The sequence below is a fragment of the Mytilus trossulus genome, chromosome 7 (genome assembly GCF_036588685.1).
Source record: "Mytilus trossulus isolate FHL-02 chromosome 7, PNRI_Mtr1.1.1.hap1, whole genome shotgun sequence".
Taxonomy (NCBI): Eukaryota; Metazoa; Mollusca; class Bivalvia; order Mytilida; family Mytilidae; genus Mytilus; species Mytilus trossulus.
The window spans coordinates 33,154,523-33,174,281 of NC_086379.1; the positions used below are offsets into that span (position 1 = coordinate 33,154,523).

General features: G+C 32.7%; 1 protein-coding gene across 7 annotated transcripts in view; it reads left to right on the plus strand.

Annotated features, from left to right (window-relative positions):
• The window catches only part of LOC134724971 (probable E3 ubiquitin-protein ligase HERC4), a 303,456-nt gene that overhangs the window by 178,081 nt on the left and 105,616 nt on the right, over nucleotides 1–19,759 (plus strand). For 5 of the 7 annotated variants that reach the window (XM_063588396.1, XM_063588395.1, XM_063588394.1 and 2 more), the window contains one exon: nucleotides 6,281–6,463. The exons of the other annotated variants lie outside the window; for them this stretch is intronic. In XM_063588396.1, coding sequence (XP_063444466.1) covers nucleotides 6,281–6,463 — 183 coding nt within the window. The remainder of the gene's footprint in view (nucleotides 1–6,280; nucleotides 6,464–19,759) is intronic. 7 annotated transcript variants of the gene reach the window in all.

The following is a 19,759-nucleotide window of genomic DNA, read 5'->3' on the forward strand; positions in this document are numbered from 1 at the left end:
TACAATCAATCCTTTCATGAAAATATAACTCATTTACTATGCTGTTATATAGATTTACATAATAGAATGCTTATATGGTCAGTTTTGGTTGTTGCGGACAAATAATTTTATTATTTGAGTCAGTCTGAGATATGAAAACTATTGAATTTTGTTTACGATTCAATATTTTGAAGAAAAAAAAGGACATGCTGGCACTCTAAATTGATGTATAGAAATTTTTTGAGTCATAATATTCAAATATTGCTACCTATTTTATTATAGCATCAATCCTTACATGAAAATATAACTAATTTAGTTAGCAGCTATATAGATTTACATAAAAAAATGCTGATAAGAAATTGGTCAGTTTTGGTTGTTGCGGATAAATAATTCTATTATATGAGTCAGTCTGAGGTATGAAAACTTCTGAATTTTGTTTACGATTCAATATTTTAAATAAAAAAAGGACATGCTGACACTCTAAAGGAGTAGGGGCATTAAGGCCTAGTTTTAGCCCAAGAAAATGAAATGTTTGATAACTATTTCAAATTGGCACATAATGTTTAGAAATGCACAGGGTCAAGAAGTACAAATGAAAAACATTAAGATTTTTTTCTGATGCATCACAATTACATCATAATATGTACTGTTTTCACAAAAACCATGAAAAATACAGAATTTATGCAGTTTCCTGACTTTATTTCCGTTATGGAAACATCCTGCGCAGCCGAGAAACAACAAAATAATTTAACAAAAGCTTTATTATAACTATTGGCATTATCTCATCAAATATTAAGTTGTTTCTTGGGTGCGCACATACTTTTTCAATCTAAAATATACTTAAAATTTGATGAAAAACAAAGAAAATCACGAAATTTAACAAAATATGCTTATTAGGTTATGATTTGTTGCCATGGTAACTTGTTTGATGTCAATTTTTTTGTGTTTTTGTTTGTACCTTATACCTTAGACAAGTTTTCAGTAAATTAAGAATATGTATGATAACTTTAAAATTTGCAGTAATTTTTTGGGCCAAATAAGGGCCTTATTGCCCCTACTCCTTTATGCGAACAAACTTTTATAGTCATAATATTCAAATATTGCTACCTTGTCCATTATGAAATCAATCCTTGCATGAAAATATAACTCATTTACTATGCAGCTATATAGATTCACATAATAGAATGCTTATATGGTCAGTTTTGGTTGTTGCGGACAAATAATTTTATTATATGAGTCAGTCTGAGATATGAAAACTATTGAATTTTGTTCGGATTCAATATTTTGAATAAAAAAAAGACATGCTGACACTCTAAATTTATGCTAACACACTTTTATAGTCATAAAATTCAAATATTGCTACCTTGTCCATTATGGAATCAATCCTTTCATGAAAATATAACTCATTTACTATGCTGTTATATAGATTTACATAATAAAATGCCTATATGGTCAGTTTTGGTTATTGTGGACAAATAATTTTATTATATGAGTCAGTCTGAGATATGAAAACTATTGAATTTTGTTTACGATTCAATATTTTGAATAAAAAACGGACATTCTGACACTCTAAATTTATGCGAACAAAATTTTATAGTCATAATATTCAAATATTGCTATCTTTTTCATTATACAATCAATCCTTGCATGAAAATATAACTCATTTACTATGCAGCTATATAGATTTACATAAAAAAAATGCTTATATGGTCAGTTTTGGTTGTTGTTGACAATTTATTTTATTATATTAGTCAGTTTGAGATATGAAAACTATTAAATTTTGTTTACAATTCAATATTTTGAATAAAAAAAGGACATTCTGACACTCTAAATTTATGCGAACAAAATTTTATAGTCATAATATTCAAATATTGCTATCTTTTTCATTATACAATCAATCCTTGCATGAAAATATAACTCATTTACTATGCAGCTATATAAATTTACATAAAAAAATACTTATATGGTCAGTTTTGGTTGTTGTTGACAATTTATTTTATTATATTAGTCAGTTTGAGATATGAAAACTATTGAATTTTGTTTACGATTCAATATTTTGAATAAAAAAAGACATTCTGACACTCTAAATTTATGCTAACAAAATTTTTTAGTCATAATATTCAAATATTGCTATCCTTCATTATACAATCAATCCTTACATGAAAATATAACTTATTTACTATGCAGCTATATAGATTTACATAATAAAATGCTTATATAGTCAGTTCGGTTGTTGCGGACTAATAATTCTATTATATGAGTCAGTCCGAGGTATGAAAACTTCTGAATTTTGTTTACGATTCAATATTTTGAATAAAAAAAAGGACATGCTCACGGGCACTCTAAATTTATGCGAACAAACTTTTATAGTCATAATATTCAAATATTGCTACCTTGTCCATTATGAAATCAATCCTTTCATGAAAATATAACTCATTTAATATGCTGTTATATAGATTTACATAATAGAATGCCTATATGGTCAGTTTTGGTTGATGTGGACAAATAATTCTATTATATGAGTCAGTCTGAGGTATGAAAACTTCTGAATTTTGTTTACGATTCAATATTTTGAATAAAAAAAGTACATTCTGACACTCTGAATTTATGCAAACAAAATTTTATAGTCATTATATTCAAATATTGCTATCCTTCATTATACAATCAATCCTTACATGAAAATATAACTTATTTACTATGCAGCTATATAGATTTACATAATAAAATGCTTATATAGTCAGTTCGGTTGTTGCGGACTAATAATTCTATTATATGAGTCAGTCCGAGGTATGAAAACTTCTGAATTTTGTTTACGATTCAATATTTTGAATAAAAAAAAGGACATGCTGACGGGCACTCTAAATTTATGCGAACAAACTTTTATAGTCATAATATTCAAATATTGCTACCTTGTCCATTATGAAATCAATCCTTTCATGAAAATATAACTCATTTAATATGCTGTTATATAGATTTACATAATAGAATGCCTATATGGTCAGTTTTGGTTGATGTGGACAAATAATTCTATTATATGAGTCAGTCTGAGGTATGAAAACTTCTGAATTTTGTTTACGATTCAATATTTTGAATAAAAAAAGTATATTCTGACACTCTGAATTTATGCAAACAAAATTTTATAGTCATAATATTCAAATATTGCTATCTTTTTCATTATACAATCAATCCTTACATGAAAATATAACTCATTTACTATGCAGGTATATAGATTTACATAATAAAATGCTCATATGGTCAGTTTTGGTTGTTGCGAACAAATAATTATATATTAAGAGTTAGTCTGATGTTTGAAAACTACTGAATTTTGTTTACTAGTCAATATTTTAAATAAAAAGAGGTCATGGCCTTCAGGCTGGTACAAACCTTGCTGGTCAATTGTATTATATGGTCCATTATGGTATAAAAATATAACTGAATAACTACTATATAGAATAAGACAACTTGTTAAGGGAGCTACCATTTGATTTTTATGGAGGGGCTAGGATGAAATTTGAAAAAATTAGGCAGGACAGGAGTTTTGAGTTAAAAAAAAAAGGCAGGATGAGACACTTGCAAAAAAAAGAAAGTCAGGACGACAATTTAGGTAAAAAAAAAGTCAGGATAAACTAAAAAAGAATAGGCAGGACCGAACAGAGTGAGAAAAAAAAGGCAGGACAGAGATTACAGCTATAAAAAAAAAGGCAGGACAAAATTAGCCTCCCCCCACCCCCCATAAAAATCAAATGGTAGCTCCCTATAAAGGGTAAAAATTAGCAGTTTTGGTTAATGATATCAAATAATTTTGTTTTACGAGTCAGTTTGTCTAAGATGAGAAAACTGTTTGATTTTGGTGAGGATTAAATTACATGTATTTGAATAAACATACTTAAACTATTATTTGCGAAGAACAAGAAATTTACTATAATTATTGTTCAATTAAATACAAATGTGTGATAACATTTTTAAATTACTGTAATCGTCAATATGTCAAGCGGAAATGACCAGTTGGTCAATAAATTTTTATGTTCCTTATCATTTCACATTTTAGGTCAGTATATCCAGGTTATGATGACAATCTGCGTTAACGGGCGTTTAATACAAACAGTAAACACGCGTTTACTTTTTACGAAAATAGAAGACGCGCATCTTTTCACATTAACGTGGAGGTAAACGGGAAAGTAAACGCCCGTTTACTCTTTACAAAATTAGAAGACGCGCCGTTTTTGTGTTAACGCGGAGGTAAACGCGAAAGTAAACGCCCATTTACTTTTAATGTCTACTGCAATTTCGGGGTTAACGCACAGTGAACGCGGCGTTTACATGAAGTGCACGCGAGTAAACGCCGCGTTAACTTTTTCGGCCCCTCTACATGTAATGCTTGGTCTGCACCCAACTGTATGTCTTGGTTGATCACCCAACATTTCCACTATGGTAAATTATGTCTTGGTTGATCAACCAACATGTCAACTATGGTTAATTATGTCTTGGTTGACCAACCAGCATATCCACTATTGTTAATTATGTCTTGGTTGATCAACCAACATGTTCACTATGGTTAATCATATCTTGGTTGATCACCCAACATGTCCACTATGGTTAATTATGTCTTGGTTTATCACCCAACATGTCCACTATGGTTAATTATGTCTTGGTTGATCACCCAACATGTCCACTATGGTTAATTATGTCTTTGTTGATCAACCAACATGTCCACTATGGTTAATTATGTCTTGGTTGATCACCAAACATGTCCACTATGGTTAATTATGTCTTGGTTGATCAACCAACATGTCCACTATGGTTAATTATGTCTTGGTTGATCAACCAACATGTCCACTATGGTTAATTATGTCTTGGTTGACCAACCAGCATATCCACTATTGTTAATTATGTCTTGGTTGATCAACCAACATGTCCACTATGGTTAATCATATCTTGGGTGATCACCCAACATGTCCACTATGGTTAATTATGTCTTGGTTTATCACCCAACATGTCCACTATGGTTAATTATGTCTTGGTTGATCACCCAACATGTCCACTATGGTTAATTATGTCTTTGTTGATCAACCAACATATCCACTATGGTTAATTATGTCTTGGTTGATAACCCAACATGTCCACTATGGTTAATTATGTCTTGGTTGATCACCAAACATGTCCACTATGGGTAATTATGTCTTGGTTGATCAACCAACATGTCCACTATGGTTAATTATGTCTTGGTTGATCAACCAACATGTCCACTATCGTTAATTATGTCTTTATTCATCAACCAACATGTCCACTATGGTTAATTATGTCTTGGTTGATCAACCAACATGTCCACTATGGTTAATTATGTCTTTGTTGATCAACCAACATGTCCACTATGGTTAATTATGTCTTGGTTGACCAACCAGCATATCCACTATGGTTAATTATGTCTTGGTTGATCACCCAACATGTCCACATTGGTAATTAAATCATGGTTGATCACCCAACATTTCCACTATGGTTAATTATGTCTTTGTTGATCACCCAACGTGTCCACTATGGTTAATTATGTCTTGTTTGATCACCCAACATGTCCACTATGGTTAATTATGTCTTGGTTGATCAACCAACATGTCCACTATGGTTAATTATGTCTTGGTTGATCAACAACCATAGATATAGGAAGATGTGGTGTGAGTGCCAATGAGACAACTCTCCATCCAAATAACAATTTAAAAATTAAACCATTATAGTTTAAAGTACGGCCTTCAACACGGAGCCTTGGCTCACACCGAACAACAAGCTATAAAGGGCCCCAAAATTACTAGTGTAAAACCATTCAACAATGTCCACTATGGTTCATTATGTCTTGGTTGATCAACCAACATGTTCTCTATGGTTAATTATGTCTTGGTTGATCACCCAACATGTCCACTATGGTTAATTATGTCTTGGTTGATCAACCAACCATGTCCACTATGGCTCATTATGTCTTGGTTTATCAACCAACATGTCCACTATGGTTAATTATGTCTTGGTTGATCAACCAACATGTCCACTATGGTTAATTATGTCTTGTTTGATCAGACAACATGTCCACTATGGTTAATTATGTCTTGGTTGATTAACCAACATGTCCACTATGGTTAATTATGTCTTGGTTGATCAACCATCATGTCCACTATGGTAAGTTATTTCTTTGTTGATCAACCAAAAAGTCCACTATGGTTAATTATAGAACATAAGGTCAGACTTAAGTTTTTGGGTTAACCTTGAATGCTACAGCAAGTGGAGAAAAACTAACTAATATTTTTATTTGTTTCAGCTGTTTTCCAGGAATATTCATATTAAATTTTCTCTAGAGATAATGAAGAAACTGAACAAAGTGAATGAAATAAATGGCCAAATTATTCCATATAATCATTTCTACATTCCTGAACTGAGGGACAAAGTGGACATTAGGGCTGATTATGTTAACTGGGTACAACAGTCAAAACTGATAAACTCTGTAAGTTGTAATGTGAACAAATATAAAACAACATCAAATTCAAATAATTGTATTGGTGTAAAGTCCAATACAGGAATGATACCAGCTGAAATACAAATACAAAAATAGACAAAAATAAACAAAAAAACAAATATACAGAGACATATTTTCTCAATGACAAGAGACAAATAATTTATATCTACATTGGGTGGAGGTGTCATGCATCCTATATTATTAGCTCACCTTTCCTAAAAGGAAATGTGAGCTTTTCTCATCACCTGGCGTCCGTCGTCGTCGTTAACAATTTTTCAAACATATTCTCCTGAAACTACTGAATGGATTTGGATGATACTTAGCATGATTGTTCCTTAGATTATCCTGCACAAAGTTTGTGCTTCGATTTTTGATCCGTCAAAAAACAAATCCGCAGTTACTTAAAATAGAACATAGGGGTCAAATGCAGTTTTCGGCTTATATCTCAAAAACGAAAGCATTTAGAGCAAATCTGACATGGGGGTGAACATATTCTTAGGTCAAGATCTATCAGCCCTTGAAATTGTCAGATGAATTAAACAACCCATTGGTGGGTTGCTGCCTCTCAATTGGTAATTTTAAGGAAATTTTGCAGTTTTTTGTCATTATCTTGAATATTATTATAGATAAAAATAAACTGTAAACAGCAAAAAGGATCAGCAAAGTAAGATCTACAAATAAGTTACAATGACCAAAATTGTCAATTGACCCCTTAAAGGGTTATTGTCCTTTAATGACAATTTTTCACAATTTGTTCATCATATTTGCTAACTTTAAAAAATCTTCTCCTCTAAAACTACTCAACCAAATTCAACCAAACTTCAACTGAATGATCTGTAGGGTGTATAAAATAAAGTTTGTATTTTATTTTCTATTTCGTCAAAAAACATGGCCGTCATGGCTAAAAATAGAACACAGGGTAAAATGCAGTTTTTGGCTTATATCTCAAAAACTCCAGCATTTAGAGCAAATAAGACAAGAAGTTAAAGTACTTTTTAGGTCAAGGTCTACCTGTCCTGAAATTTTCAGCCAAATTTGGTAACTGGTTTTTCAGGTATAATGCCCCTGAATTGATGATTTTAAAGAAATTTTGCAGTTTTTGGTTATTATCTTGAATATTATTATATATTATATATTCTGTATAGGTACAGATAAACTGTTAATAGCAAAAATGTTAAGCAAAGTAAGTCAATTTGACCAAAATTGTCAATTAACCCCTTAAGGAGTTATTGCCCTTTTAAGACTTTTTTCACAATTTGTTCATCATGTTGACTTACTTTAAAAAATCTTCTCCTTTGAAACTGCTGTATCAATTTCTGCCAAACTTAGGCTAAATGAGTTTCAGAGTATCTAGTATAAATTTTTTATTTTATTTCCTTGTATGTCAAGAAACATAGCTCCTATGGCTAAAATAGAACATAGGAGAAAATGATTTCCTTTTTTTGCTTTTGAAGAAAATAGGACGATTCAAGGAACATTTAAATAAATTGAAAAGCCAAAGTAATCATTGATGAGAGATTTAACCAAAAAGATTAAGGTGAGCGATTCAGGCTCTTGAGAGCCTCTTGTTAATTCAAGCTAATACTGCAAAAGTTTTAAACAACATTATGTTTAGTTAAAATTAATTTTCCAATCATACATATCGCTTATACCAGCTACACATACAGTACAAAAGTCAGTATCATTAATTTTCAAAATGAATCTTAATTTATCTTGTTCATGAATCTTAATTTATCTTTTTCATGAATCTTAATTTATCTTGTTCAGACATATTAACAAAAGATGGAACTATATCACTTGCATTACAAAAGAGTATATTTCTATTAGATATATGAATATAACTGTCAACTTTTGGAAGTCCTTTTTGGGTTTTAATGCGCGACATGGTATTTAGGGGTGCAATTTTTAAAGGCATTGTAGTGTACGTAGTTTTGTACCAGGGGTGTGTAAATGCTCTGATACTTGTCTGACTCATACATTTGAACACATGGACAAGTACTTTTTTGTCTGGGTTGCCTGTGGACAAGTAAAAAAATATAGCGGAAAAAGTTCAATTCAAACCAAAAAAAAGAATCGATTTCAAAACTTATAAAGATGTTTAATATTATGTAAAAGAAACCAATGATAAATGAGTCAAACACATGTATTTAAGTATAAACATCAATTTTCATGACGTTGAATATTGAATAACACTGAAAAAATAGTTTGATTACCAAAGTTTAAAAAAAATAAGTATGCGAACCATAGTCACATAAACAGTCTTCGTCCATTGGCACAGGATCTTCCATTATGTTATATCCATCATTTAACGGAAGTTAAATATTTTTTTTGGTTTCTTATATAAACAGAACAGGTAATAGGGGAGGCACAATGTCACTCATTTAAACACTTTTAGACTCGGCGCCTGTGCAGATCCTCGAAAACGAATCAGAATATATTTGGAGCAAATTAGTCTTGCAAGGAAAACATCATTTACATAGGAAGCTGGTACAGACCATCTGATGTCCCTTTGGATCAAATATAAAACTATTAAAGGACCAAATGGAAAAATAACCCAAGAAATTAGGAAAATCATACAAACAATCATGCATTCACGTCTTGGGTGATTTTAATTACCGTAAAATAAACTGTCAGACACAGCTAAATAAAGATACCAACACATGTCTTAATGGTAGTGACAACTATGTCTTAAATGAAGATGACTGTGCAGAACCACAGAAAGATATAGATACCCTTGGTAACTGGGCGACTAATTGGGGTATGAGAATTCAACCAGTTAAATGCAACATGATGACTTTGAGTAGCAAGAAGAATATTACATCTTTTAAATACACTCAAAAAAATACCACAACTGATCTACACTTGGGAAAGAACAAGGAGGAGTTATGCAATACATCTTATGGAACATTATCAGCATTTCTACTAGAACCTGTCCTAGAATATAAAAACAGTGCCTGGGACCCACATCAACTATATCTCCAAGACCAACTGGAAAATGTACAGGAAAGAGCGGCTAGGTTTATAAAATCAAATTATAACTACAAACCAGGAAGTATGACAGCAATTTTAGACCAATTGCAATTACCAGACCGCCGTACGTACACAAAACAGAATGATCCTTTTCTGCAAAATTATACATGACCAAGCAAACTTACCATCTGACCTACTGAAAAAACCATCAAGGACAACCAAGAACATGCACAGTGAACATTTTCTTAGAACTCAAACAAAAACAGACACATTAAAATACAGTTTAAGAACCACCAGATATCTTCATCAAAATTCAGACAGCAGAAGAACCAGCTAAAACCTTTAGTGAAATTGTAAGGGGGCCCACTTACTTCAGTAGGTAAATTACTTGACGCATGCACAGTGTATTAATATCCTTGGATGTATCACCCTATTCCTATTGTTATGATATTGTAATGATTATGTTTATTTATGTTGGCCTAATTTGTGTTGAATTGCCTGATAGTTGTTTACCAAATAATCTTATAACTGTGCAGTTTAGGAATCACTGGAACAATCACAGAACGATTGGAACTTTCTAGAATGATCCTTATAAAAGATGCGTAATTTAAACTTCTACGTTATTCCAGAAATTTCCGTTGTAACTTTCTAGGATTTTCCACAATGAACCATTATAGAGTGTTCTAGAAGTTTCCATGCCAACACTATATATACAGACACTAAAGTTAAACTCTCATAATAATAATTAAACTTGGACATAGACATTGATAGACATTAGTATTCACAGCATTTGGATTGACACTTTTATTCTACAAACAACATCATACTGGATTGTGACCTTAGTATAGTGAACGTAATATTCAGATTGGATTCCGAAATATTTCCGGATACAGATAAAGATAAAAGATTGGACTCATATTTGACAGTTAAGTTGACCGTCATATTTGTGTAATACCTTTTGTAAACTTTTGTATAATAAATATTGTTAAATTTTACTATTGATTTGTGTCGTTTGTTGGCTACAATTTAAAGGCGATTTCTGGCCGTAACAGAAATTGGGGGCTCGTCCGGGATCTTAAAAATATTTTATTCAAAATTTTTTAGTATTTTAATTATAACTAGCCAACAAAATTCTACAAAATGGCATTTGATGCTGGTAAATTTTTGAAAACGCCAGACCTGGAGAGTTTTGATAATTTAAAGAGGAATTAGTGTTGCTTGCTAAACAACTGAAATTAGCTTTTAAAGTATCTATGAGAAAACAAATTATAAAAAAATTGGTTATAGACAAACTAGTTGACGCAGAAATTTTAGGTGAAGAGGCTCTTGAACTTAAGGTCGAAAATGTTGACGCCTTTTAATTAAAACAGCTTGAAATGGAACATGAACTTAGATTAAAAGAACTGGAAATGAAGAAAAGATTGGAAATAGATAAACAAGAAAAAGAAGACGAATTCAAATTAAAACAAGATGAACTTAAATTAAAACAAGATGAACTTAAATTAAAACAGGCAGAACTTGAAATGAGGGAAAGGCTAGAGATGGAAAAACTGAAAATTGAAATGGTCGAAGAAGAAAGCAACACTAAAGTCCAGCCAAAATCAGATTATTTTGATGCAGCAAAAAATATACGTTTGGTTCCAAAATTTTGTGAAAAAACAGTCGACAAATATTTTCCACAGTTTGAGAAAATTGCTAATAATTTGAAATGGCCAATGCCGTATTGTACTACGATGCTGCAAAGTGTTTTTGAGGGTAAGGCAGCTGAAATATACTCCGCACTTCCATCAGAAAAAAGTTCTGATTATGACACGGTTAAACAGGAAGTTTTGAAAGCTTATGAGCTAGTACCAGAAGCATATAGACAGAAATTTAGATCTTATAAAAAGTTTGATTCACAAACCTTTGTGGAATTTGCTCGGGAAAAAGAAGATCTATTTGATAAATGGCTTACGTCAAAGAAAACAGATAACAATTTTAATAGTCTAAGACAATTAATTTTATTAGAAGAGTTCAAACAATGTGTTCATTTAGAATTAAAAACACATTTAGTGATTTTTGTGATTTTACTTTTTAGACGACAAAAGCCAAAGTCCAGTGCTTGTACGACACCTTATATTACCAGTGCGTTGGAATGTCCTGCGAGTCAGGCTTTTAAGTCCAGTTTTTGTGATTATATGGAGGAATATAAACCCTTTATGTCTAATGGGTTTGTTTCTATTGTTGATGATACCACTCTTCAGCCTATTAAGATTTTACGGGACACTGGAGCTTCTCAGTCGTTATTGTTAGAAGGTATGTTGCCTTTGTCCGAGAAGACTTCTGTTGGTGCCTCCGTTTTGTTACAAGGTGTAGAGTTGGGTTGTATAGATGTTCCTCTCCATCGTATACATCTGAAGTCAGATTTGATAACTGGACCAGTTGTTGTAGGTGTTCGTCCTAATCTCCCTGTTGAGGGTGTTACCTTATTGCTAGGAAATGATCTAGCTAGGAACAAAGTGGTTGCTGAACCAATTGTTACCAATGAACCGGTGGTGGATGTTAAATCACCTGAAGATGATGCTGAATTGTATCCAGCTTGTGTTGTTACTAGGGCGATGGCTAGAAAACAACAAAATGAGAATTTGCAAGAAGACAAATTTGATTACATGGACCTTTCTGACATTTTTATAGCTGACATTGAAGGTCCTGGTAGCTCAGAAAAGGCCATTATAAAACCACCTAGTGTTAACAAGAATGTTATTATGCCATGGCCAGACGTTAACAGCCATTCATTAGACCGAGAAAATTTATCTGAAGAACAACATAAAGACCCTGAGGTTCTTCAGCTCAGCTAGAGAGCTCAACCACAGGAGGAAGCAGACAAAGTGGCCGAATGCTATTACCATCAGGACGGCATTTTAATGAGAAAGTGGAGGCCTCCTGATGCTACCCCAGAGGAGGAATGGAGAGTGCTATACCAAGTGGTGGTGCCTAAAGTTTATAGACAAGAAATTATTGGTCTTGCCCATGACACCCCCTTGGCTGGACACTTAGGTATAAGGAAGACTTGCCTAAAAATATTGCAACATTTCTACTGGCCCAGACTTAGAAACGATGTTGCAGAATACTGCAAATCATGCCATATATGCCAGGTTGTTGGTAAGCCTAACCAGAAAATACCACCAGCACCTCTGCTGCCTATTCCAGCCTTTGACGAACCTTTCAGCAGAGTTCTAATTGACTGCGTTGGACCTTTACCAAAGACCAAGACTGGAAATGCGTATTTATTGACGATCATGTGTACATCTACTCGTTTTCCTGAAGCTATTCCGCTCAGAAATATCAAGACACCGACTATCGTCAAAGCTTTGATCATTTTTTTCACATTAATAGGACTTCCTAAGTCTATACAGTCCGACCAGGGATCAAATTTCATGTCAGGTTTATTTCAACAAGTCGTGTACCAGTTAGGGATTGCTCAATACAGATCAAGTGCTTATCATCCAGAATCGCAAGGTGCCTTAGAACGTTTTCATCAAACATTGAAGAACATGATTAGAACTGTTTGTCTTCAATTTGACAGAGACTGGGATGATGGAGTTCACTTTCTACTTTTTGCGGTCCGAGAGGCTGTTCAAGAATCCCTTGGATTTAGTCCCTTTGAGTTGGTATTTGGTCATACTGTAAGGGGACCGTTAAAATTGATTAAGGAAAAGTGGCTGACTGAACATACTGACTTGAATCTTTTAGACTATGTATCTAGATTTAAAGAAAAACTGTATACTGCTTGTCAAATTGCTCAGAAAAACCTGAAAAATGTACAGAACAAGATGAAAATATGGTATAATAAAGATGCCAGGGACAGAGTTTTTGAGCCTGGTGATAAGGTACTTGTATTTTTGCCAGTCCCTGGACATTTATTACAGGCTAAATATTGTGGTCCTTATACAATAGAGAGTAAAATAAATGATTTGAATTATATTGTAAAAACTCCAGGTCGGCGCAAACAAAATAAAGTGTGTCATATTAATATGTTAAAGCCATATTTTGAGCGTACTAATGTATGTGAAAGTAAACCAGTTGCCACTTTAGGCATGGTTAAATTTGAGAACAATCATGACAAACCAGATGTAATTGAACCAAATTTTAGTTGTTAAACTATGGAAGAGACAGTTAGATTGAAAAATTCAGAAATGTTTATCAAATTTAGATTCAAAACTTGCACATCTGTCTTTCGATCGTAGAGAAGAAATAAAAGCTTTGGTATTTTCCTTTAAAAATCTTTTTCCAGATGTGTCTAACAAAACAACTGCTGTTTGTTATGATGTTGATGTAGGAGATGCTTCTCAAATTAAGCAACATCCTTACCGGCTCAATCCACTCAAACTTGAAGTTATGAGAAAAGAAATTAAATATATGCTTGACAATGATATTATTGAGCCGAGTAACAGTGAATGGAGCTCTCCTTGTCTCCTTGTGCCAAAACCAGATAAAACCTTTTGTTTCGTGACTGATTTCAGAAAAGTAAATTCAGTCTCAAAATCTGATTCCTATCCGATTCCAAGGATAGACGATTGTATTGACAATATTGGTCAGGCAAAATTTGTGAGCAAATTTGATTTATTGAAAAGTTATTGGCAAGTTCCATTGACACAGAGAGCTCGTGAAATATCAGCTTTTGTTACACCAGATGGCTTATTTCAATATACTGTAATGCCGTTTGGCATGAATAGTGCTCCAGCTACATTTCAAAGAATGATCAATAATGTTATAAAATATTTAGACTGTTGTTATGCTTATATTGATGATCTAATTGTATGTAGTGATAGCTGGGAACAGCATTTAACACATTTAGATAAACATCAGAAAAATTATTCAACTATTGAAAAAGAGTGTTTTGCAATGTTGTCAGCACTTCAACATTTTGATGTATATTTGAATCCCACTGTATATCCTATTCTTGTTTATACTGATTATAATCCTTTCACCTTCATGCATAAAATGAGAAACAAGAATCAGAGGTTGACTAGGTGGAGTTTATTGTTACAGGAATATGATGTAATTGTAAAACATATTAAGGGTAAAGATAATGTAATAGCTGATGCTTTATCTAGAGCTTATTAAATCACTTTGTATATATTATGTATTTTTGTTCATATTATTCATGATAAGTTTTTGTTACACTAAAACTTCTTTTAAGGGGGAGGTGTTATGATATTGTAATGATTATGTTTATTTATGTTGGCCTAATTTGTGTTGAATTGCCTGATAGTTGTTTACCAAATAATCTTATAACTGTGCAGTTTAGGAATCACTGGAACAATCACAGAATGATTGGAACTTTCTAGAATGATCCTTATAAAAGATGCGTAACTTCTACGTTATTCCAGAAATTTCCGTTGTAACTTTCTAGGATTTTCCACAATGTTCCATTATAGAGTGTTCTAGAAGTTTCCATGCCAACACTATATATACAGACACTAAAGTTAAACTCTCATAATAATAATTAAACTTGGACATAGACATTGATAGACATTAGTATTCACAGCATTTGGATTGACACTTTTATTCTACTAACAACATCATACTGGATTGTGACCTTAGTATAGTGAACGTAATATTCAGATTGGATTCCGAAATATTTCCGGATACAGATAAAGATAAAAGATTGGACTCATATTTGACAGTTAAGTTGACCGTCATATTTGTGTAATACCTTTTGTAAACTTTTGTATAATAAATATTGTTAAATTTTACTATTGATTTGTGTCTTTTGTTGGCTACAATTTAAAGGCGATTGCTGGCCGTAACACTATCAAGATAAGGTTGTGAAGTACTAGAAATAACAAGAAAATCAGTTTTCAGGGAGATTAAAATTAAATGGAAAAGTATTCTGTTAAGCAGTGTCAGTTTCAAAACCGTATTAACTGTTTTGGATATCGTATAACCAATATCGAAGCGACATCTTTTGAAATACCCTAAAACAGCAAAGAAAATAATTAAGGTGAAAAAAAATTTAAAAAAATTAGAAACCATTAATTGGTCAGAGATTAAATGAAGGTCTTTCCATCTAAAATGATATATTTTGATTTGAAAAACTTAAAATCTGGTCTAAAATGTCATGTCCAAAGTCAAATATTTGCTATATTTTTTGTTTGCCGACACCAAAAATATATGTTTTATATATACTTTTGTTTGAAATAAGCGAGATTATTAAGTTTGTTACTTCCAGTCTTCGGAAAATGTCACTTATGGTAGTACTTGATAGTTAACTTGACATCATTTCCCAAAAATCTATAGAAAAAATATAGCTACTTTCAGATAGCACTAGGTGACTGCTGGTTGTCTTTATAAAGTCATATGGTTGGCAACCTAAAGCAAAAAGTCCAATGTTCGTATGTAGTTCAAGCAAAGGTCAAAATCTGGAACGTCAAATTTACTAATGACTTTGATCTCATATTCAAGGTCATAAACCAAGGACCTCAAATCAAAAGCCCATATGTCTTTGTTATATATGGTTAATGAGTTATATCATCATATGTGTAATATTTAATATAAAAGGGGAACAAATGCCAATTTAATGTCAATTTACCTTTTCATCCAAAATATATGTGTAACCACATGTGGTAGCTAACAATTTAGTAATGATATGTTATCTATATCTTCATTGATCTTATACAGTTTTTAATAAGAAGTGAAAATAATCGAAAATCTTAATTTAAAATATGACCTTGACCATTGACCTTGACTTTCTTTTCTTTTTTTTTTTGTACCACGGACCGGACCTCAAACACCCTAGATCTGTATCACTTACGAATGCATATCACCTTTAACAAATACATAATGGGAAATAACTCTCCTATGGATTTTCTGGAACATTTCATTCTAAACCAATCTCAACATTCTTAATATGCAACGAGCAAATTGGTGAACTAGTTTTGTTATTATCTTTAACTGTAGTAAAGCAGAAGCAAACCCATGGTAACAGTGATCAGGGAGCTATTTCTTTTAAAGAGCAATTTCTGGTTAAGCAGTGTCGGTTTTGTAAGGGTGTAAACTAGGGCTATCCTTAGAGACACCACTCTCCAAGTAACTTGATGCTTTAGTATTGGAGCGTGAATTACAAAGACAAGGAGTGAGGATGGGAAGGATGGGGGGAAACAAAATAGAAATCGAACAGCAACAAATACACAAAACCAACACACAATGCTCTCTTAAGGGCATACGATACAGTTTTGATCCCATATTGAAATTTTGGTGAAAATTTGCATATAGGCTATTTTTACCTGATTAAATCAAATATGTAATAAAATTTGTACCTTCAGGTGCTACTATTGAGTACAATGAGGTAAACATTTCAGATATTTGCACAAAATTCGGATTTGTGGACGTATTTTTCCCTTCGAAAGAAATGCATAGCTTTTTTACTTTAAAAGATAAACACAAGCTGTTTTTTGTTGAATTATTTGTAAATTCTGTTTTATAAAAATGTTCTCAAAATTTATGCATGTTATTTTAACAAATAATACCATGAATTTGTGTCCCAACTTATTTGTCTGTGAACACAGAAATTTCCGAAAATCATCAGGGCTAACCGAGTAGATATTTTTCAAATAGTATGCTAAAGATTTTGTAAATTCCTACTCTAAAGAGGACTTTTTATTAGCATAAGGTGTATCCTCAACAAGATTATCTTAATGTCAAAGACTTTATAACTCACCATTCTGAAGGAACGTTGGGCTTTAGCAATCGCTTGGCGTCCATGGTCATCGTCCATCTGGTGTAAACTATTTCAAACATCTTCTACTCCGAAAGTACTGAACCAATTCCAACCAAACTTAAGCTGAATGTTTATTCGAGTATCTAGAAAAAAATTTGTGTTTTATTTCCTTGTAAAACGAAAAACATGACCACCATGGCTAAAATAGAACATAGGGGTAAAATGCAGTTTTTATACGATCGCAAAAATTGAAAATGTTTTGCTCGTATGTTGGTATCACGTTGGCGTCGGCGTCGTCGTCTGAAGACATTTGGTTTTTGCACTCTTAACTTTAGTAAAAATTAATAGAAATCTATGAAATTTGAACACAAAGTTTATGACCATAGAAAGAAGGTTTGGATGGATTTTGGGTGTTTTGGTCCCAACAGTTTAGGAATTAGGGGCCAAACATTGCCCATATAAGCATTTTTCTTAGTTTTCGCACAATAACTTTAGAATAAGTGAACAGAAATCTATGAAATTTCAACATAAGGTCAAGAAATATCTAATTGCACAATATTGCGCAATAGCAAGAAATTTTCAATTGCACAGTTTTGCACAATAGCAAGAAATATTCAATTGCACACTATTGTCCGGTTTTCAAATTGGTCTTCATTAAGGTCCAAAGGGTCAAAATTAAACTTTGTTTGATTTCAACAAAAATTGAATATATGGGGTGCTTGATAATGCTTAATCTAGCCATGTATTTAGATTTTTAATATTTAGGCCCAGTAATCAAATAGGTCCACATTGAGGTCTAAAGGGTCTAAAATTGAACATTATTTGATTTCATCAAAAATTGAATTCTTGGGGTTCTATAATATGCTGAATCTAACTATGTATTTAGATTTTGGATAATGGACCATAATAGGTTAATGCCCAATTTAAAAATTTTAGGTTTTTAAGTTTAAGTTCTTAGACCACATTCATTCTGTGTCAGAAACCTATGTTGTGTCAACTATTTAATCACAATCATAGTTCAGAGCTGTATCAAGCTAAAATGTTGTGTCCATACTTGCCCCAACTGTTCAGGGTTCGACGTCTGTGGTCGTATAAAGCTGTTCCCTGCGGAGCATCTGGTTGGCTTATATCTCAAACACTATAGAGCATTTAGGAAAAATCTGATGTGAAGTAAAAATGTTCATTAGGTCATTAATGTTCATTAAGTTTTATCAGCCATGAAATTTCAGATGAATCTTAAGATGAAAAAGAGAAAAGATCTTTTCTAAATCTTTCATTTGCCAACAAAGGTCTCGATGACGTCAACCTAGGCAATATCCTTCATCATAAATTAGTTCAATCGAAAATACCTCCTTATTTCAAAGACCAGTCTGTACCAATAATTTCTTATACCTATACCAAACCTATTGCAACTAAAATTTTCAATTACAAACGCGTTTTGCAGGACCTCGATTTTGACGACTTCAAGTCTAAACCTCCTGATTGCACTTGTACTAGTTCCCAATTCACATATAATCCTGCTGGCCACGTTATTACCGGAGACCTTAACATTGTAAATAACACTTCTCTACGAAACGTGTTATCGAAAGGTCCGAAATATCGTGAGCCTAAGTCCATCTATTGGAATTACAACTTTCAAATTCTGATGGATTCAGTCGAGGATTATTCCAGGCAATGGGCGAAGCGCGAGAAGGAAGACGTAGACACTCTATCCGAATGGTTTAAGGCTTTGAGGTTGTTAATACAAATCAGAATTAAGAAACTGAATGGGTCCATCAATGTCCATGCTACGTCAATCTTCAAAGATCCAAATGTTGCTAAACACCTATCTGACCTCCATGATAAATATGTTGTTGTCCCCGCAGACAAAGCCCCAAATAACATCGTTTTTGTCTGTAAAAGTCATTACATTAATTGCTTGATAAACGAATTAGGTATAGACAATTCACTTGGAAACCCAACATATACCCTCACGACACTTACCAAAGAGGAAATCCTGGATAATCATAGGTCTGTTCTTTGTTCCTTTGGTATTTCAACCAAAGATGAACAACTGGATCTTCCATCACTGTATTGGATACCTAAACTACATAAGTGTCCTTACAAACAACGGTATATTGCTGGGTCTTCCAAGTGCTCCACGAAACCCCTTTCTAAATTATTAACATCCATTTTATCAGCAATTAAAGACGGGCTTCAAAGTTATTGTGAAACTGCCTTTTCTAGAGGTGGCGTGAATCAGATGTGGATACTTAAAAATTCCAAAGATCTTTTAGAGTACATACAATCTAACCCCCTTTCATCTTGTAACAGTATTAAAACATTTGACTTTTCTACTCTTTACACAAGTATTCCACATTCAAAACTAAAAGACAAATTAAAAGAGTTGGTATTACTTTGCTTCATAAAAAAGAATGGCCAACGTAGATACAATTATCTTGTCTTAGGAGGGATAAATCCTACTTTGTAAAGAATCATTCTGATTCAAATAAAAAATTCTCTGAAACCGATATTATCAAGATGCTTGATTTCTTGATTGACAACATATTTGTTACGTTCGGAGGACGTGTTTTTCAACAATGGGAACAAACTGTGCTTGCTGACTTGTTTCT